The sequence below is a fragment of the Marmota marmota genome, unplaced genomic scaffold (assembly GCF_001458135.2).
Source record: "Marmota marmota marmota unplaced genomic scaffold, marMar, whole genome shotgun sequence".
In the NCBI taxonomy this organism is placed as follows: domain Eukaryota; kingdom Metazoa; phylum Chordata; class Mammalia; order Rodentia; family Sciuridae; genus Marmota; species Marmota marmota.
Window position 1 is genome coordinate 4721336 of NW_026000171.1, and position 21954 is coordinate 4743289.

Consider the following 21954-nt stretch of genomic DNA (forward strand, 5'->3'; position numbering starts at 1 on the left):
TCAATCCCTGGTACCAGAATATATATATATATATATATGACTATGACAAAAGAAGATACAACTATATATCATTCGTGTGAGTATGTATACTTATATTTTACGTAAAAATATCTCGAATCTCCTTAAATAGAGTAGCTGAGGAAGGATTATTTTTTCCTTCCTACTTTTCTGTATTTCCTAATTTAAAAAATTAGTACATATTACTTTCATTTTGGGGAGTTCTTTTTTAAAAAGGCATATATGAGGGAAGATGAGCGCACCTCCCACTCCCAGCCGAGGTTTCCTTTGTCTCAGACTGCAGCCCAGTTCACTGTTACCAGCAGGTGGATTGTCCCTCAGGGGGGACAGCAGGCCCAGTGCCTGAATGTGAGCAGTGGGTCACTGCTCTTCTGAGGTAAGCCCTGCCTGAAGCTGAACCATCTTTGTGTTTGTTTGTGGGCCTGCAAAAGAAAGTCCTCTTCCCAGGGGAAAGGGGTGGTAACCACAGAGTTAAGGGTCAGGCAGTGCCTTGGCCACCAGGACAGCCTCCTCCTTCCTGTGCTCCCCATTCTCCACCTTGTGTCTGTGCCTGGGGGTAAACAGATGGGTGTACTACATTTTAATCTCAAACAAATGATAATTAAGGCACAGGGACAAGATGCTGGCAGAGAACCAGTGCCCTTGTGCTTTGCATGAATAAATAAAGTGGGGCAGGGAGCATTATTTTTGAGTGTGGGTTGTTGTTGTTTCTTTTAACTTTTAGTTTACATTCCTGTAGTTGACCTTGAGTTTCTTCCTAAGTACTGTATGAAATAGATTTCTCCCCCAAAGGTTGTTAGTGGTTTTTCTCTAAAACTCAAGTGCTGCTAATATCCGCTGCTGCTCCTCCATTATAGTATTTGCTCAATGAGAGCAGCTAACTTCCCCCAAATCCACTTTTAAATAGATTCCAAAGAGCTCCTCCTTTGGCCAGGCAGGGCTGAGCTGGGATGCAGGCAAGGCTCAGGAGAGCAAGCTGTGCTTTGGAAGGAAGAACCGACCGCTGAGCAGAAGGGAACCCGTGCAGGAAAGCCACCCACTCTTTATACCACCTCCTACGCACTTGGTGTCCAAGAGCAAATCTGTCCCATTTCTGTCTTTTAATGTCTCAGATTGATAGGCAGGTTAGTTCCCAGCTCTGTCCCTCTGTGGGTCAGGGAGAAGCAGCACTGTTACTGGCTGCTTCTGGGAACATCATGGGACTTCCCAACTTACTGAGTGGAGGCCTTCATTACTGGAGGAAGATGTCACACAGAAGACACAAGAGCCAGGTGCAGGGAGGCAAGAGTATCCTCCTTCCATCCAGACTTTCAAGGGCAGGGCAAATGCGGATATCTCTGTACCCTGACTAAAGAATAGGCCTTCTTCTCTCCATCTCTCTTTCCCCCTGCAAACGCCCCAGTGTGTTCTTCCCCACATAGAGGCTTCCTGGCTCCTCCTCAGGCCCTGCTCTCTGAACCCTTGGCTCCTCCGCTATGCTCTCAGAACTCTTGGAGCATTGTGCTTTAATAGTTTGCTTCCATGCCTGCCTCTTCCTCTGCACCTCAACCAGGGCCTGCCTCCTCCCGGGTCACAGCAGGTGGGCTTCCCTTGGTTGGTGGCTATTTCTCTTCCCCTCTACTGATGCTAGAAGGAGCTTCCATGCCACACCCGGGCCCTAACTGCATTCTGGGTCTGAAGTGGCGGCCCTGGTGCTATCTTCTGTGGAGCCCAGCAGAGACAGGTGAAGGGCGAGTCCTGGCAGCAGCAGGGGCTAGTGGACGTGCCCAGGAGGTGACCAGACTGTCTGCCCTCAGCAGGAGGAAAGCTCTCCCTCTACCCCAGACCGGCTCTTCAAGATTGTGTTTGTGGGCAACTCAGCGGTGGGGAAGACATCTTTCCTCAGGCGGTTCTGTGAAGAACGGTTCTCCCCAGGCATGGCGGCCACTGTTGGTGAGTTCTGTCCCAGAGAGGGATTAGGAGCCCACAGGAGGGGCCATGGGACTGGCTGGTAGGGACACTAGTGTCTGCTATTGGTTCGATGGTGGCCTAGAGGGGCTGGGACGTTGCTGGGCCACTGAGCTCATTCGCGTGTGATGGAAGCCCTGAATGCTCCATAAACTAGCCCTGGGTTTATGGGATGAAGGTGGGCAAAGATGGATTTGGGGCCCTTTTATTGTGTGAGCTCCCACCCACCTTGCACGGCTCCTTCCCCCTTGTCAGCAAGACCCAGAATCTTCATGCTCCCCCAGGACTGACCAGGGCTTCTCCAGGGACTCATGCCCTGCCACCACACCCCTCTGCCTTTGAAAAGGGACTGGTACTTCCTTGCCTTGCCTCTTCAAGTGCACACAAGTGTGTGTGTGTGTGTGTGTGTGTGTGTGTGTACACAGATGTGTCACAGTGTTCTGCTTACCAATTGAATTTTACCTGTCCTACATCCCAGTCCTGCTGGGTGACAGCTGGAATTAATTGTGGAAGCTCATTAGGCTTAGCATTAATGGATGATCATGGCTGGATGTATTCCCACTCTTGGATAATATTTTACTTAAATAGAGGCTATTAATTGCTTCACCCTAAGTTGCACATTGCATTGGAATACGTAGCAAGACCCAAGGGCATATTGACCTTTTAGCTTCCACCAAGTCGAATCACTCAACAAAATATAAATACATTGAAGGGCTACCATGTACTATTTAACCCGATGGAGAAATCAACTGTACTTAATGTATTTAGATGATCTGAGTATTGACCAAGGACTGTTATGTTCATCATCTCAGTCTATCTTCCTAACACCCTTAGGACAGGTATTGTTATTAGCACAATAGTCAGATCAGGAGACTGAGGCCCTGAGAGGTTAAGAGGCTTGTCCACACTTCTATCAGTTGGTTAATACTAATCCCTAATCCCCCCAACACACCTTCTATCCCATTCCACAAAGCCCCAAATAACATCGAGTTGTATGCACTGGTACTCTGTGGGTGATAGGGACCTTTCTCTGCCTTGGGAGCAAGGAGAGGTTGGTGCAAGCAGGAGAGGCTGTGGAGGTTCAGTGAGACATCACAAGTCCTGTGTCCTCCTCCCAGCTCTGCCACTGACCAACTATGTAACCTTGAGAGGACATGATCCCTCTTTGGGCTTCAGTTTTCTGTCATCTGTAAGCTGAGTGATTATTTCCAGGTGGTGAGGCAGGAATCAATGACTGTGGGGAGGACGCACCTCCTCTGGAGATCACTCCAGGAAGTGGGCCCAAGTCATGGCTCCAGCACAGATGGGAGGCAGGGGCATGGACAGCCTCAGACCCTTAAAGACCTGCTGCCACCCCTCCCAGCACTGTGCCTCTCGTGTCAACAAGATCAGGTTCCATTTACATTTTCAACCTATGGCCCTGAGATGGAAGGCCCTGAAAAAGAGAAAATCAGACTAATTTGCACTTCCCAAGAGACCAATTATGGAAACACATACAATTTAGGAAGTGGGAAAAAAATCAAAGTTTCCAAATCAGGAATGCCCTTCATCACCCTGCTCAAAACACATGTTATCCTACCTACCCCACTTTAGGAGCCAGCCTATTCCTTCAAGAGCAGCTGCCGGGGCCTGTGAATGTCTTAGAGATATTAAATGATGGGTTTGTAGAATACTGGCGCTGGAACAAACCCTATAGGTGTTCTGTTCATATCCCGTCCTGTTGTATGGGAGAAAACTGAAGTCCACAATCAGGCTGAATATTAGAAACGAAAGCTCACTAGCACCCAAGACTCCAAGCTGGTTCTCGACCTGTTTGCTTTAAATCATAGTCCAGAGCCCAAGGTATTTCTCCTCGAAGCATTTCCTGATAGAATGCCCTTTGTCCTATCTTGGCATCAGTCTGATTTCTATCCCACTCCACCTCCTTCCAGAGAAATCCCTGGAGCATCCCCACCTTGGGCTTTTCTCCATGAAAACTTGGTGGCACTCCCTACTCCACATCTCTGCTACCCAGTGACAGTATGAGCCTGTCTTCTCCAGAAAGGTTACTGTCACCTTCTGGGGGATCCGTCTCTAATCCATACCACTTCTACAATGCACTTCCAGTGACAGTGGCTCCTGACTTCACCTGTCACGCAGGAACCAATCAGCTTGCAACTGAAGGTCACCTTAGTGTGGTCATGGACTGCTACAGCTGAACTTAAAGATCATGAATACCCAACTTAGCCCCCCACACACCCTCCATCTCACCTCAGTTAATAGAAGAAGAAAGTGAACCATCCCCAAATGAGGTAAAGTCATGTCACCATGGTCACACTGCTGGGCAATGGCAGGAACACAGAACACAGGTTCCTTGATACCTGGACCTTTGGAGCTGGTGGTGGTCTTAAAATCAGTTTGATCCAGGGCCTCTGACCCCATGATCTTCTGTGCTGCCTCTTCTGTTGGACTCTTGTATTCTCCTGCCACAGGTGTGCATGTGCTGTGTCTCCATCCGCACCTCCTCTATTCTCCTTGTATCTCCTGACCATACGCCCAACCCCTGTGGGCTTGTCTGCTTCCTTGGCCTGCCTGTCTGAGGCTGCAGAGATGGGCATTGCATGTCCCGCAGGGAGTCTTCCCAAGCTCACCACACACAGAACACATTTTCCCAGCACCCCTTTGTCTGCCCCACTTCCTGTGACACAGAGCTCCCCATCTTCCAACAAAGTAACTAACCGGAAAGGTACAGCAGGTATGCTGAGGGCAGCTCCCACCTGCTGACCTCCTGTGTGTCTTGCCAGCAAGCAGAGGGCTGTCCTTTGGGGCTTTGGACCCATCAGCTGATTCATATCTGGCCCTGCAGGGGTGTGGGGGTATTGAGCATTGCGGACTTTCTCCTGAGTAGTTATCAGAAAGAGGGCAGCCCCTTCAGTCTCGGCATAGACCAGGGAAGCTCCTCTGCTTTCACCAAGAAGAAAACTCACCCTTGTCATCCTTTTGTTGTTGTTGTTGTTGTTCAGATTTTTTGGGGGGGTTGGTACTGGGGATTAAACCCAGGGGCACTCAACAACTCAGCCACATCCCCAGCCCTTTTTTATATTTTATTTAGAGACAGGGTCTCGCTAAATTGCTTAGGACCTCACTAAATTGCTGAGGCTAGCTTTGAACTTGTGATCCTCCTGCTCAGCCTCCGCTGGGAGTACAGGCATGTGCCACCATGCCTAGCTCTGTCCTGGTTTTTATTGGTACATTATAATTACCAATAATAGTGAGATTTGTCGTTACATACTTGTACATGCAATGCAATATAACAATGTATAATGGTAAATTTTATCCCCCAGTGCCTCTCCTTTCCCTACTCCCTCTCCCTGGTCCTCTTCCTCTATTCTTCTGGTCTCCCTTCTATTTCATGAGATACCTCCAACAAAACACATACATACACACACACACATGCATACACACACCTTTGTTTGCCTTTATTCTCTCTAGCTTCCACATGAGTAAAAATCTACAAGTCTTGGCTTTCTAAGTTTCACTTATATTGTTTAACCTAATGATCTCAAGTTCTGTCCATTTTCTACAGTGACATAATTTCATTCTTCTGAATAAACTCCACTGTGTATAAATACCACATTTTCTTTATCCATTCATCCCTTGACAGACGCCTAGGTTGGATCCATAATTTGGCTCTAGTGAATTGTGCTGCTATAAACATGGGTACACATACATTGCGATAGCATGCTGACTTTAGCTCTTTAGGATAGGATAGTTCTTCAGTTCTGGGTCATATGGTGTTTCCATTCCTAGTTTTCTAAGAGGAACTTCCATACTGATTTCCATAGGTCATCTGTTTGATGGGAACACTTGGCGCTCAGCTTTCTGGGTGCAACGAAACGCTGGGCATCCTGTACTTGATGCACTGTTGTCATAGAGCAGTGAGCCTCAGAGCTGGGCTTGCACCTTGCAGCAGCTGCTGGCCAGCTCGGGCAGGGCACAGCTGCTGGGCTGCTGCTCCTCCATCTCTCCATGGTACGTGTGTGTACATGTGTGAATGTACATATGTGTTTGAGCAGAGAGTACCTCTCACGTGGATGTCACAGGGACAGTGAAGATGGAAACCCAGCCAATGGAAACTCTGGAAATACAAAGCATTTAGCTTTTTTTTTTTCTGCAGTGTAGAAAAACCCACTCCTGTCTCACCCTCACCTGTGAAGCAAAGGGCTTCTAGAGTCCCTGCTGGTTCTGATATTCCAGAGGAGGATGACCCTTGCCTCTCCTATACTCACAGCTCCTTCAGTGCCCTGGCCCCTGCTGCCAGTGCATCCAGCAGGGGCTGGATGACATTTTCCATTTCCTGCCTCTGCATTATCTGTCTGGTCTCTTCTGTTGCTCTCTGTCCCAGCTGCTATTGTTCTTCCTTTTCCTGAGCTCTCCAGGGCTAGGACCTCACAGGCCTTTCTGAAGGTGGGAGGGGATGCCCTCAAGGTACTTAAGAGGTACTTAAGATCAGGTACTTAAGAGCCGAGACTTTTGGAACATCTTTATGCATTTGTGAACATTCTTAGGTGTGGCTAAGAGAGAGGACTGCCTAATATTAAAGAGCCTTATTGAGGTCATTATATCCAAGGGCTGATGTCAGATACAAAATGCATGTCACTCTCTGAGGTAGAGGACCCCAGGGGGCATCACACCCCTGGAGAGAAGATTGTCAATGGCCAATGATGGATTAGCATTCTAAACTATCTCAAGGGCAAATGTAACCCTTCACTCCTCCTGCCGTGCTTCCTCCCTTCCTTCTTCCTCCTCTTCTCCACACGTCTTTGAACCCACTGATGGAAATCTTAAAGTATGATCCAAACTCTGAGGGTGTTTGAATTCTATTAGGGAAACTTGGAAAGGATTTTATCTGAAAGAAGAAAGAGAAAGGAGAAGGGAGGATGGAAGAAAGAAAGGAGGAAAGAAGGGGAGGAGAGGAGGGAGGGAGAGAGGGAATAAGTTTGGGGACCTTCTTTCCTCCTCTGTCATTTTCCCAATGAAGAAGTAAATTCATGAATACTAACAATTGCCTGTGCATTGACGTGTTGATTTTATAATTATGGTCTTGATCCCCTAAAGACCTTGAAGATTACATTACAATGAGGAGCTTGTAGTTGGAAGAGGTTAAGTGACTGGACCAAGGTTCCACAGCAGAAAGAGCAGACAGGACCAGAACTCAGTCCCCTCACCACCCAGTCAGTCCTGTGCTCTAGGCATTTTCCCACACTGCTTCCCAGAAACTGCAGGGGCAGGTCATCAGCCTGGACCTGACATGATATCACCCTGGCTTCATTTCCTGAGGTGGAAGTGAGGATGCCTCTGACCCAGGGCAGCCCTGACTGGCCTGTTCCACCCACAGGCATTGATTATCGCGTGAAGACAGTGAATGTGGACGACTCCCAGGTGGCCCTGCAGCTGTGGGACACAGCAGGGCAAGAGAGGTGAGGAGCTGCCTCTGGAGGCTTGGGCTGCTGGGAAGGCTGTGCACCCTGACCCCTGGCCTCCTGTGGCAGGTATCGCTGCATCACCCAGCAGTTCTTCCGGAAGGTGGACGGCGTCATCATCATGTACGATCTCACGGTCAAGCAGTCGTTCCTGTCGGTCCGGCAGTGGCTGAGCAGCGTGGAGGTAACGATGGCCACCTCCTAGGGACCCTCCTACTTGCTATTACTTCTTTTTTCTTCCCTGCCCAATCCCTCCTGGCCCTCTGTGCTTTCACATCCCGATTCGGAATTCACCTGCCCAGGAACAAACCGTGTCAGGCAATTACTCACCTGGTCATCCAGGTTCCCAGGGCCACACTAGTGAGTCAGAAGCCAACAAGGCAGACACAGTTCCCACTCTCAGGGAGAGAGGGGACACGAGAAATACTGATTATACCAGTGCTCCAGTTTGAATGTTCCCACCAAAACTCATGGTGAAATTTACCCCTATTGTGAGTCCAGACAACTGTGTACCGAGTACAGGGACTTACTTAATCCACCTGTGGTATTAGAAGTGGGACTGTTGGGTTACAAGAGGCCCTAAGGTTGCTGCCCTAATCCATTGGGACTGTGGCTTTATAAGAAGTAGAGAAGAAACCTGAGCAAGGGTACCTGTCTCACCATGTGTCTCTTGTGGGGCCTTGGGACCTATCAGTGATAAGGACCTCCCAGACATAGGAACTGTGTTCCTTGCATTCTGGATTACCTGATGTTGAGTTTCCCAGCCTTCAGAGCCATAAGCTAGATAAGCTTTATTCTTTACAAATGCCTCAGTCTGTGGTGTTCAGTTATCGCAACACAGACACAGAGTGAGACAGCCAGTAATCGCATCCTTACAATTGCTGAGCGCTAGAGTAAGGGGGATTTTTCTGGTGGAGGGGCACAGAAGAAGGTTCCCCTGAGGAATCAGTGTTTAAGTTGAGTCACAGATGAGTTCTTCCCTTATTCTTTTTTTAATAAAATTTATTTTTTTATTTGTTCTTTCTAGTTACACATGACAGTATAATGTGTTTTGACATATCATCCATACATGGAGTGTAACTTCCATTCTTGTGCTTGTATATGATGTGGATTCACTGGTGGTGTGTTCATATATGAATGTAGGAAAGTTATGTCTGATTCATTCTAGAGTCTTTCTTCCCTCTTTCACCATCTCTCTCCCACCCCCTAAGTCTTTATGGCTCTACGGGGTCCAGCTACACCCTGTCCAAGAGCCACTCCATTCAGTGTTCAGGGGCCTCTGTCACCACCCTTCCCACAGAGGAGCATGATCAATGGCACAAGGGTTCCAAGCTTCCCCCACAGCCAGAGACCTGCTAGGGCTCTGAAGCCACTGTGTTCCTTGCATTCTGGATTACCTGCAAGATCTACCTTCTTGATTCATAGTGGCTATATATTGCCTTGTAAGTGCAAAGCACTTCCTGTTCAATGGCAGGTTCTTCCTATAATTCTTTCATGCATGTTCTCAAGGCCAAGGGTGGTGTGGATACACCACTTATCACTTTCACAAATTACTCAGGTAGCATGTACTAATCATTCCAGTAACAGGATCCATCATTTGTTCGTGCATTTGTCAAAACACCACCAGGTTCTTCTCTACCGGACCAAGAATTAAAGCAGTAAATAAAAGAGGCAGAGCTCCTGCCCTCATGAGGGTGTGTTCAGCCTCCTGCTCCAAGCTCATGAGGCCTGAGCAGCCCTGTCACATACTTGTCACTGTGGTAAGTCCCATGCTCCCCATCTGAATCCCCTGCCAGACCCTGTGCCTCCTGAGAACTGGAGCTGCATGATTGTAACCGGATGCTTGGTGTGGGGCCCCAAGTAATTGGGGGAAGAATGAATGGATAGATGCTCTTTTGTCGTAAAGACACGACACTGGACTTACTGATTTCTTCATCCCTTTTTGCACTGAGATCTATTATTTCTCCCATTTATATCTGTTTTTTGTGTGATTTTGAAGGGCTGAGCCACTCTCTTCTGCTATTAATCTGCACCCTTCCCATTACCAAGAAAAAAAAGGAACAGAATGGAAGCCAGATTCAAGGGTTTCTCAGAAATTTTCTTAATACAAACCAGTTCTCAAACAATGACTGTGCATAAAACATAAATGAGGAGCCAGGCATGGTGGCACACACCTATAATCCTAGCAGTTCAGGAGGCTGAAGCAGGAGGATTGAGAGTTCAAAGCCAGCCTCAGCAACTTAGTGAGGGCCTAGGCAACTCAGCAAGACCTGTCTCTAAATAAAATATTTTAAAAAGGGCTGGGGATGTGGCCCAGTTGTAAAGCGCCCCTGGGTTCAATCCCTGGTACTCCCCCCCACCCCACAAAAAAATATAAACACAAATGAGAAAATGTAAGTTCTGAAATATAGTGGATCATCTATACTCCAAGCTAATAATGGCCTATAGAAAATGGATTCCTTTTCCTTCTCCTCTTTCTCTTCATTGTTGTGGGCGGCACCAGGAGAACCATCAGGGGCTACCTAACCCAGCAGTCTTCAGACTTGTGTTCTCAGAGCCCTGGAGTCTGAGACTGATATTCCCTGGAACGTCAATGGTCACAGTTCTGGTCCCTTCATCTCCCTTTCTTTTCTTTTCTTTTTTTTTTTAAAGAGAGAGTGAGAGAGAGAGAGAGAGAGAGAGAGAGAGAGAGAGAGAATTTTTTAATATTTATTTTTTAGTTTTCGGTGGACACAACATCTTTGTTTGTATGTGGTGCTGAGGATCGAACCTGGGCCGCACGCATGCCAGGTGAGCGCGCTACCGCTTGAGCCACATCCCCAGCCCCCCTCATCTCCCTTTCTCAGTCAGCTCTGCTCAGTTTCTTTCAGCTTTGTATACTTACTGGAAGTCTAGGTATAGTTTTATTAGACAAAAGTGTTTCCCCTTGAAAATCACCAATTTAGTTCAATCTGGTATACCTGTCTCATTCTAGAATGAAGAAATGGAGGCTATAACTTCTTCAAAGCCACCTGTTCTTTTTCCAGAGGCATTTAATTCTGTCCTAATATCTATGATCTATACTAGAATGGACAGAGACAGTCCAGGATTAATAAGAGTGGATGGACACACATTTATGGAACTGTGATCTCTGCCATCATTAAGGGTATAGTTTCCAGGGATCTTGAGAACTGGGATCTAGTGAGAGAAGGAACAGCAGGTTGAATTCAGTGGTGGAGGTAGAGGTGAAGAAATCTCAGAAGGCCATCTTTGCAGCTTGGGGCTCAATCATTGTCCAGACAACTGTGTACTGAGCACAGGGTGTTTAGTGATTCCTTGGTGGGAAGGGGCTGACAGCGCCATCAGCACATGCCTGGTAAGATGTCCCACAGAAGCCTTGGAGCAACCCTGGGCTTCAATGCCAGGATGAGGTGATAAATCCATACTTGGATAACTCAGGATTATCTAACTGTGCTTAATTTGTAGTCAGAGTTTTTCATTTAAAAAATTTTTAGCAAGAAGTATAATTAAACTCTAAACCATGATTCGAACTCCAGATAAACATCAGGATCACCTTTAGACTTTTAAACAATGCTGATCCTAAGAACTTCTTTTCCAAACAGATGATCAAGGGCCTGAAAATTTATATATGTATGTTTATATACATACATACAGTTCCCCTGGTGGTTTTGATTCTCAGTCATCCCAGCCCAAACAAGTGCTTCTCAAACTCACCTATACCTGGGGCTCTTGCTAAATTGCAGGCTATGTCAGTAAAACTAGACTGGGGGCTGAGATCTTATATTTCTAAAAAAATTCCACGGAAGGACAATGCTGCAAGTCCATGGACGACTCTTTGAGTAACAATGCTCTGAATCCTTTTCAAAGACATTTGTGACCCCTCAACAAGAATTTGCTGAACATAAACTGTGTGCCCAGCATTCACTTGGCATTCCAGAGATTTCCGTATGATAGACCAGGAAATGCATTCAGTTCAGTGGCACAGGGTTTCAGCAGCAAGCACAGAAGGCTGTGTCAAGTGGCAGAGTGTGTGTTGAAGGTGTGGAACAGAGGCATCATAATGCAATTATTCTCCTGATTCTTGAAAAGCTAAGTCATTCTGCCTTGGCAACCAGCAATCAGAGATGTCAGGTGATAGATTAAAACTTGACACCTAATTTGATCTAAGGAGAACTGAAAATAATAAGTACTTTATATTTGTGGAGCACCTTATTTTTCCAAAGAGCTCCAAGCACTTTACTAACTCCCTCGCCTGGGGAAGGAGGATGGAGGGGGAGCATTAATAACAGTCTTCATGGTTCTCAAGCCTTATTATTAACTGAATGGTGGCCAGCTGTTCGCAGTGCCCCTTCCTCCCTCAACCTGAAAATCAGTACAAGAAAAGAGGCCTTAAATTTCCATACATGCCATAGATGGGCAGCAAGAGTTTGTGTGGGGGAGGCAATGGGAAAGGAAGTTCTTACCATCCCAGCTCAGCCACTTCCTGGCCATGAAACTCTGGTCAGTCATTCAGGGGAGAGTAGATCAATGATCTGAAATGTTCCTACTGACCCCAAATTCTACAGTAGATGGCACTGGACTCTTTTAAGGAGGCTAGGATAGAGTGGGAGTATGTATGAATGAGAGGACCCTTAATCCTTTCTGCTAAAGGGAATCAAAACCCTCAGGCAAGGAAATACCTACAGTGTTAGTCTATTTTTCATTACTATGACAAAATATCTGAGGAAAGCTACTCATAAAGAAGTTTACTTAGCTCACAGTTCAAAAGGATCAAGGGAATGTCACCTGCACTGACTTAGCTCTGGTGAGGACCCTCTTGGCCACATCACATCATGGCAGATCACATCATGGCAGGAGCAAGTGTGGGAGGAATAAATTGTATCACCAAACAGGAAGCCAAAAAGAAGAGGAGGGGTCAGGCGTACTGTCTTTATGACAACCTTCTCAGGAGAACTAAGCAAGATCCCACAAGAACTACCTTCATCTTTTCCAAGGACACAGCCTCAATGACCTTATGCCCTCCCACTGGTCTCCACCTCTCAAAGGTCCCACCTCCCAACTTCATACTGAGAACCAAGACACCTTCCTTTCTGGATGAGATGGGAGGCTTCTGCTCTCAGGACTGTTCTACCACACCCCTCCCAGTATTCACTCCACCTGGGCAGCTTCCCCTTGCCTTCAGACCCTCTGAGAAGAGGCTAAGCTGGACCCAGCAACGCTCTGCCAATTCTCCAGTGCACCTTGTAGGAAGTCAAAGCAGACAGTCACTCGTGCCAGCTCTGTATTCCCAACCCACCCCAAGCTCTTCTCATCTCCATTGGTAAAGCTAGTCTAACCATTCCAATTTGGAGAAGACACTTCTTAGGCCCTAGGTGCTCCATATTAAGACCCTGGGACAAACTAGACCTCTGAAGATCTTGAGACCTATTTCAGGTACAGAAAGTCAACTTGGGCATAGGTCGGTATGAGCTGATATTTCCTCTCAAATCCATATTTTTGATCTCCAATGTCTATAGTCCTAGGATGTTAAACTTCTTGTTTAGATCCCCCCCATTTTTTTTTTTTTGGTCATTCTGATGGCACTATTTTAACAGTGGTCCACTTTATGCTTTGAATTAGCCCTTGCTGCTCTGATATTGTGACTTGTTTTTAAAATGCACATATTTCTTTCTCTTCTTCTCTCCCTGCTCCTCCCTAATTTCTCCCCCTCCCTAATCTCGGGGGAAACAGTATTACCTTTCTTTTTTTGATATATTTTTATTTGTTCTAATTATTTATATATGACAGTAGAATGCATTTTGACACATCATATATAAATGGAGTATAACTTCTCATTCTTCTGGTTGTACATGATGTAGAGTTACACAGGTCATGTAATCATATATGTGTGGGGGGTAATAGAGACAGGATTATCTTTCTTCCCCATCCTAGACAGAATTATCTGTCCTTGAGCACACACCCACCACAGGAACAAGTAATTCAGACTTCGTGGGTGGCACCAGAAGGTCTTAGAAATGACTGTCTCCCAAATTAATGAGTGAATTACAACTCCAACAAAGAACACATGGAATGTAGCCTTTGAACCACTTCTTTAAAAGCCTCCTGTTCCTGCTGATGGGCAGAATCACAGCCTCTGGGACAGGAGTCCCTGTGTTTCTCCTTTGCTTTCAAAGCAATAAACCTTCTTTTCCTTTTTCTCAAAACTGTATCCTCATTATTGGATTGGCATCCAGACAAGGACCAACCTTTTGGTAACACTATAGTGTTAGGACTGTAAGTCAAGGAAGTAGAATATGACCGAAATTGGTAAACCAGATAGACCTTTATCTCTGAGTTGGAAGAAAACTTGGGGATTAACACAAACAAAAAACTTGGAGATCAATACATTTTTTAAAATAAATATAGGTGAGAAAAAAATCAAAATCTAAAGAAAGGAAACGACTTGTCCAAGGCACCTACAGCTTGTCAGTAGCATAGCCAGAACTAGAATCTAGGCCCTGCCACTGCACTGTGCTTCTCTCTGGTCACATGGTCCATGGATGAAATCTGCTGCTGAGAAATAAGTGTTCATTTCTTTTTCAGTCCTTCTTGAGTTCTTCGGCTCCAGGGACTCTGGCCCACTTCCTTCTCCTTTCCTGGGCTGCGAGCTAAATCTCATTCTCTTGATCTTTGTCCTTGGTGACAATGTATAGCATGGAGCAAAAATAGCAGTTTGATTTTTTTCCCCACGTTCCAAGTTGAGCTTGAAGTGCTGGCAGTTTAAAACGAACTACACAAATAAATCTTGTTTTGACTCATAGTCCAGGGGGGTGGATAAATATGGAAACCCCCAAGATATAATTTTGCAGTCATTTTTTTTTCTTAGCATAACAGCATACTTTAATGTGCTGAGAAATTTTTTTGTTCTGGCTCCAGAGAAATAACAGCACCATCCTAGCTAAGTGCTTTTTCATGCCTCCCAGCAAACAGATATTAACACACATACACACACACACACACACACACACACCCCCTACAACCACCAAATCCAGCAGCTGCACATCCTGAGCTGAATGCCAATCCTCTGCTCCACGTTGACAGCTCTTATTATTTAAAGTCAGAGATGGGTAATCTTTTGAATTTCAACAAATCTGTCTTCCCAAAAACTCAAATTCAGAGAAAGGCAGCTAAAATGATCGAAGGTGTAGAGAGGCTTCTCTGTCAGAAAGTCCTAGAACAGAAGTCACCTCTAGAACTCTATTTTATAGATAGAGATTAGACTCAGAGGAGAGGAAGCATCAGACAAGTCACAAATGGCAGAACCCCAGTCTCCTGAGCGGAGGTTGTGTGTCTCTGGCTGAGGAGCTAAGCTTTCTCATTCTGGCCTGTCATGCCCCTGAGATCTTTACTAGCATCCATAATGGTATCAACAACAGAGCTCATGTGGACCTGAAACTTGTTCACCAAAGCCCCAGAGGCTTGAAGGAGGTACACTTTGGACCTTGAAAGGGAAGTGTAGGGCTGGAGGCATAGTTCAATGGTGGAGTGCTTGCATAGTATGCATAAAGCTCTGGGTTCTACCCTCAATGACAGTGGGGGGAAAAGGGGTGTTGGGTCACCTAATGCATAATTATGAACCTCGTTATACCAAGTGGTGGACAGGTTGAAAACCTAGTTAGAAAAAAAGAAAGGTATTAAAGTATAGACATAGTTCAAGACCTTTGGACTTAAAGTTGAAGAGGGTCATGAGACACCCAGTCCTTCCCTATGCTTCTGGGTCAGAGACTAACCTCAGGCCAACATGATGAGGACAGATTGCCTGTGATAACACACTCTCTGGCCTTATGTGTGTTCTCATTTCTTTATGCCATTTCTTTAGAGATGGACCGACTTCTCCTCTATCAGTGGCAGGCCATAGCCACCAGAGGGAAGGAAGTGACTTGTCCAGAGCGCTTGGATAAGAGGAACAATGCAGAGAACAGAAACCACAGCTTCAGCTGGGTGCTGTGCTTCTTTTTCTGTTCCTTCTAAACTCTTATTTTTATATCTAGGAATTGCTTTTTTAAAAAAGAAGAAGGAGACTGCCCCCTTTTTTCCCACAAGAGACAGCACTGCTGTTCATAATGCATAGGGCCCAGAATTTGGGCTTATGACTTGTGCCCTACATTGTCCCTTTTGGTCATTCAGTCTCCCCTTTGCAAGTGAGGAAACTGCAGCCATCGCACATGCCAAGTAATAACAAAAATGCAGGTTAGAATTCTACCCTGTGATTTTCAGTCTGATGCTCATCTTTTTAGAGAGTTTCCATGTCAAGAAACCCCACAAGCCTTAGTCATTCCTCACACATAAATCTACAAATATATCTTTCTCATGTGCTCTAAACAGCAAGCCTTTTGGCCCAGTTCCCTGTTTCCTCCTCTTTTCTTCCTTTTCAGTGAAAAACTCTTCACATAAGTATGCAGTCTCACGTACAGTTGGAGAAAGGGGAGTAATCCCATTAACTAAAACTCTGGCTAATAGGGAGCCATCAAGTCTATATGCCATGAGTGTGTTACTCACTTTCAGATAATTGGAAGATGATACAATCTACTTGACACATCAACAACAGTGCACACAATCAAATTAATTAATTTATTTAGATACTGGGGATTGAATCCAGGGATGCTTGATCATTAAGCTGCATCCTCAATACTTTTTTAAAATTTTCCGTTCTGAAACAGAGTCACACTAAGTTGCTTAGGCCTTGCTAAGTTGCCGAGGCTGGCCTCCCTCTTGCGATCCTCCCACCTCAGACTCCCAGATCCCTGGGATTACAGACATGAGCCACCATGCCCAGTTTAATTTATTTTTGATGAATCAGAAGACACTGTAAGATCTTGAAGTGCCTTTGAGTCATCATTATGCACATTAATTACCATCCTACCAATGGATGCCATTTTTAGAGAGTTCTATTTAGTAAGACACTAAGAGGCAGAGAGTTCATTGGAAGTAAGAATCTAGACAGAAAGGTGAGAGAATTGTGGAGCCAAGTACTGAACAGTCCCCACAACTCAGTGACTTCATTGTCGAATGTTCTTCTGTTTTCTGTGAGCCTAATGTTCTCATTTAGTAAATGAGAATTTTTTTTCTTCTACTACTGAACTGCAATAAAAACAAATGTACAGATTAAGGAAACATTGAGGCTTTAATTTGAAAGGTAATTGCATTTAAACTTAAAATAAGTATGCCTTTCAGATGGACTTTAGACATCTATTAGAAATGCAGCAGTAAAGTAGCTAAAGTATTAGCAAAACTGTAACTGCTTATAAGCTTCTGTTATCCTGTGGCCCCCTGTGTTTAGTAAAACATTTAGCTATGATGAATAACTATTCGTTACTAAATTATGATTAAAAGCCTCTAATTAAATATTTCACAAAGTAAAAATAACAACCTTCTTAAATGTGAACATTACCATATTTCCTCACTGAATAGCTGTAAGTCCTGGGGCCTTTGTTCTCATGCAGTATCCCCTCTCAAGGAAGGGCAGAGACCCCGGGAAGCAGGCCCCTGGCTGATGTGCCACAGTCAGTGCAGGAGTAAATAGAATCAACACCTTGAATGAACCCAAGAAATGCCACTGAGGGGCGGCTTGGTGGTGCGATGCCAGCCCTGAGTTCCATCGCCAGCATCAGCTGCTGTAGCCACATGGTTCTTTCTGGTGCGGAACTTTCTTTAGAACCACAGCACCCAGTGACATAGATCTGTAGTGCCCACCTCCAGTTAGGCACACGGCAGTCATTTTTGGAGCTCTGTGGGCCCCATACAGTGAGTCAGATTTGGATCCAACCCTCAGGGAGTTTAGGTATCAACAAGGTCTCTGGATATAACCACTTTTATTTTTCGGTACCAGGGATGGAACCCAGGGGCACTTAATCACTGAGCCACATTCCCAGCCCTTTTTTAAATTTTATTTAGAGACAGGGTCTCACCGAGTTGCTTAGTGCCTCACTAAGTTGTTGAGGCTGGATTTGAACTTGCAATCTTCCTGCTTCAGCCTCCTGAGGCACTGGGTCTACAGGCGTGCATCAACACATCCGGCTGGACATACCACTTCTAATCAAAGCGGCCTGAAAAACAGACCCAAACCATGTTGATTAATTGCCTTGATCCATTTTGGCTCCTTAGACCAAGTTTGGTCACTTAGGAATGCCCTCGAGATGAGCCCTGGAAAGAACCTGCCAGCCATTCTTGTCAACACTCCCCTTGTCCTGCTGCCTCCCCTCAGCACACCTGGGAGCCCGCAGGCTCTGTTCAGATCCAGGGAGAGTGGTGAAAGGAGAGCAGGCGTCACAAAGAGACCAACAGGCAGGTCCAGGCTTCTTGCAGAAGCATGGTGAACTGAGGCTATCAGACAAGATGGCCCTTCTCTCAGGTCTTGGTCACAGTTTTGGCAGCTCTCAAACCAGGGCACTCTCAAACCACATTGTATCTTTCCAATCAGCACTGTAAGCCTGCCCACCTGGGCTCTCCTATGGATGCTTCTCTCAGCTGAGGGATTCTCTGTTCTGTAGGAAGCTGTGGGAGGCCATGTTCCCATTCTTCTGCTGGGCAATAAACTTGACAACGAGAAGGAGCGAGAAGTCCCCCAAGGCCTCGGAGAGCAGCTTGCTAAGGTAAGAACCAGTATTACCATCTCTCAGACTCTAAGAACCCAAGAGCCTTGATGGGAACTTCTGGAAGTCCCTTGAGAAGGAAGCAAGATGAATGTCTCCGCATCATGGGAATAGCCTGACTTCTATGCATTGAGCATTTTCCATAGAAAGACACATATCATCAGAAGGAGTTGGCTGAGGGCCACTGGGAATGGGCAAATATCCTAAATCCCAATCCTTGGAATGTAGAATCATAAATTATATAATCGATAGTGAGGTCACTTATTTCAATCCCCCACTGAGGCTTGAACCCCATCATCTGTGTCACTCCTTGATTACTCTCAAAGATGAAAATTTCTATCTATCTTCAGGGCAGTTTGCTTTTCTTTGGACTGCTCTGCTCATGAGTCCTCCTTTCTGTCAAGATGGAGCCTCAAAATTAATTCAGGGCAGGCATTGGAAAGTCCACAATCAGCATCCGCCCCCTGGCCCAAGAATGGGACCAGCAGGGCCTAATGGAAACCAGGCCATGAGGCAGTGCTTGCTTGTTGCTGGGCATCTTTTTGGCCTCCGTTTGGTTTTCATGGAGCTGTGTATCTGGGAGGATACACATGCATACTGGCCAACCCTGAGATTTTACAGTTCTTTGTGCACTTGGCCTGAACAGGAAGTCATGAGCTCAGAGCCTGGGAAAGGAGCACAGGGAGTAAGACCCAAGAAGAAAGGATAGAGACCAGGCTGGCAGGTGACTAGGTGAAGGGTCTACATGTGGTTACATGTCTACAATTCTGAAATCCAAAGCACTCTGAAGATACAAAGTTTCCTTAACGTTTCATCTGGCAGGAAAATCTGACTAGAACTGACATGGGGCTTTACCTCACTTTGAATGAATGAATATTCAAATGTCTCACTGAAGAAATGCTAATTTATTTGATTATAGAGTGCAGTCCCAGATCCCCTGAGGACATTTTATAATATATAGTATATACATGCATTACCTTTCAAAATTCAAAAAATTCTGATTCCCAAAATATAGCTAGATTTAAAGATTTTGGTTAAGAAACTGCAGACCTATATAATTATTATTCCATTTTCTTTTCTTCTTTTCTCTTTTTGATCTGTTAAAAAAAAAAAAGCAGTGAGACAGGAGTTGAGTGATTCATTCAAATTATCACACAACTCATCAGTGGTGGGATTGGCACTTGGGGCTGGAAGGCAAATCATGCTTTCCAATAATAGGTCCTATGCCTTCTTCTCCCATCCCCACCCCCACTTTTAAAGTCTCTACTCTTTGATAGACTGACCCAGAGTCAGGATCTGATAGAAGTGTGGACAGGGAGAGATGAGTCTGTGGACACACCATCCCAAACACACCGATCTCCCTGGTGTTGGAAGCTAAGCGGTCTAATTAGTGCTTGGATGGGAGACAGGGAGAGATGAAGCTGGGTATAGCAGGCAGAGGATGGATCTGAGCCTGGGGAGGGGAATGGGAAAGCTGACTGCAAGCCAACTGCAACCACAGAAGCCTCCTCACTCAACCTGTCTGGATCCCCACAAGTATGAGCTTCCAGAGAAAGAGCATCTAAGAGCGAGAGCCCAATGGCATCAGCATTATAATGAAGCAAGCACTCTTAGTGCAAATGAGAACTGGAGTCTGGTGAGCCTTGGGCAAGGGCCCCCCATGCATGCAGCACAGACTGATGAGGCGATGGACAATTGTCCTGTGCCCAGTGATGACAGCCTGGGCAGCCAGAATATTAATTTCCTGGTGTAGAGGAGAATTCAGACTTGGAGTGGCTCATGATGTCTGCCTAAGGTCCACGGAACACCAGCATCCTGGGCAAAGCATGCTACTGGTAAAAAAAAGCCATTTACTAAATGTGTGACCTGGGCAAGCCACCTGCCATGGCCTCTCAGCCTTGGTTTCCCTTCCTGGGAAGTGAGAAGCATGGTGCCTGCCCTGGCCTTTGTGCTGTTATGCTAGAATTCGGGACCCCCAAAGACCACCAGAGACCCAAGATCGATGTAAGCAGCAAAGAGGTGTTTATTGCGAGCTAGCTCGGTCCTCCGCGCGCGCACACACAGCAACTGGTGACGCTGAGAGGCCCCGAGCCCAGAGTTTGCAGCAGTTTTATACATTCTTTGGAGAAGGCAGGGACTTCACATACATCATAGCAAATCATCACACACCGCGAGAAAATCAAATAACAACTCTAAAACATGATTAGCACATTCACTGGAGGGAACAAGTTGGGTAGGGGTGATTGGTCAGTACAAAAGGGGTATTCATTTGAACTGATTGGCTTAAGCCAAGAGGGGTGTACGTGCTGAACTACACTGTTTCCCAACACCATAAACTACTGGGAGGGTCATCTGGCATCCCAGGTATTTCCCTGTCTCATGCTGATTGGTGGCTGCTAGGGGACTGCTATGGATCCCCACGTAGCCTGACTGAGTCAGGGACACCTGGCGCAGCAGATCTCTCCTGTTATTTGTAGATAAACAACTTAGCAGGGTGGGAATGTGCTTAGGAGTGCTCTGTGGGTCTTTCCAAGGACAAAGGCCATGTCCCTTCCTTGGACAGGTTTTGCTCTGAGATAGAGGCTGGTTTTTCAGTGCCTCTGCCTGGGCCCCAGGGCTGGTGTGAACATGAAATGAGCACATCCAGTCTTGAGAGTGATTCAAGAAAGTCTAAAGTCCTAAGCAGCACACAGCTTTGTTGTTTTACAATTGTAATGGCTCACCCCAGAGAAACTTGCATCAGGCAGGGAGCCTTGGAGCCAGAAACCAACCACATTGGGGTGCAAAGGGGTGTGAAGAGTTCAAGGGTCTGCAGGAGGAGTTGAGGGTGGTAGACAGAAGCAGACATCTCTCACAGTTAACTCTTACTCCCCCAATTCTCTCTGTTTTGTGATTCTAGGAAAATAATCTGATCTTCTATGAATGCAGCGCCCATTCTGGTCACAATACCAAGGAGTCCCTGCTCCATCTAGCCAGGTAGGAAGACAGTCAGCAGGTGGAGGAATCTTCTGACCAACCTGTGCCAGGCCTGATGGGGGCCTGTGTTCACCTCCACCCAAACCATACCCCTGGGCCCTCCCTCTGTGTGGGCTCCAGTGCTCTGAGTTCAGGCTGTGGGGACCACCGCCTTTGTGTGGGATTTCAGCCATAAGGTGCAGCCTTCTGAAACACAGTAATGAAGAGAAAGGAAGCATCCCTGCCTGTCACCCCCATTGCAGTCTTCTTCTGAGTCTTAAAGGCTGCTTTTTTGCAGAGATTCTTTTTTAAATGCAGATGCTCTTGGGAAAGGTCATATTAGTTGTCCCTCAGTACTGGCTAATATCAAAGCAGGGATTAGTTGGTAGCCAGCTGGGAACAAGCCTGGGTTATAATAGGAGTTCCTGGGGTGGAGGGGGAGGAACCAGAAAGAGGCAGGGCTGTGATGGAGACTCAGTCAGAGGTACCCACAGTCATGGTGCTAAAAGGACCAGTCACATAGAAAGATTTGTTCCTTAAGACCCTGCCTACGCCAAATATTTAGAAAACAAAACCACACTGGGAGCCATTGTCAATACGTAGGCATCCATTCATTCATCTCTCCATCTGGGCATTCATTCCATTCCATCCATCCACCTATCCACCCAATAAATACTTAATAGTGCTCCTGTCACACTCAGCCCTCATGCTGGGGCATTTGAAATATTTGAATTTGAGTAATTAAGAACCCAGAGCAACTCTTCCAAGCATTGGAGGTATTATGGATATGGTACGTACTCTGGGGAAAGTTCTAGAATTTCCTCTGCCTCTGACTCCCTGGGTAAGGCTCTCCAAGCTTTGTTGGTAATGTAGGAACATCAATCACCCTCTCACAGGTTGTTGTGAGAATCAAAGGAGACGTAGAAGATGAAAGTATTTTG

The 21954-nt window shown here is 46.0% G+C and overlaps 1 protein-coding gene across 5 annotated transcripts in view; it reads left to right on the top strand.

Moving 5' to 3' along the window:
- Cracr2a (calcium release activated channel regulator 2A) overlaps positions 1–21954 on the top strand; it is a 106482-nt gene that overhangs the window by 79593 nt on the left and 4935 nt on the right. For 4 of the 5 annotated variants that reach the window (XM_015500750.2, XM_048787669.1, XM_048787670.1 and 1 more), the window contains 5 exons: positions 1815–1950; positions 7343–7424; positions 7497–7611; positions 17957–18058; positions 20958–21034. In XM_015500750.2, coding sequence (XP_015356236.1) covers positions 1815–1950; positions 7343–7424; positions 7497–7611; positions 17957–18058; positions 20958–21034 — 512 coding nt within the window. The remainder of the gene's footprint in view (positions 1–1814; positions 1951–7342; positions 7425–7496; positions 7612–17956; positions 18059–20957; positions 21035–21954) is intronic. The other variant, XM_048787668.1, reaches the window with a different exon arrangement.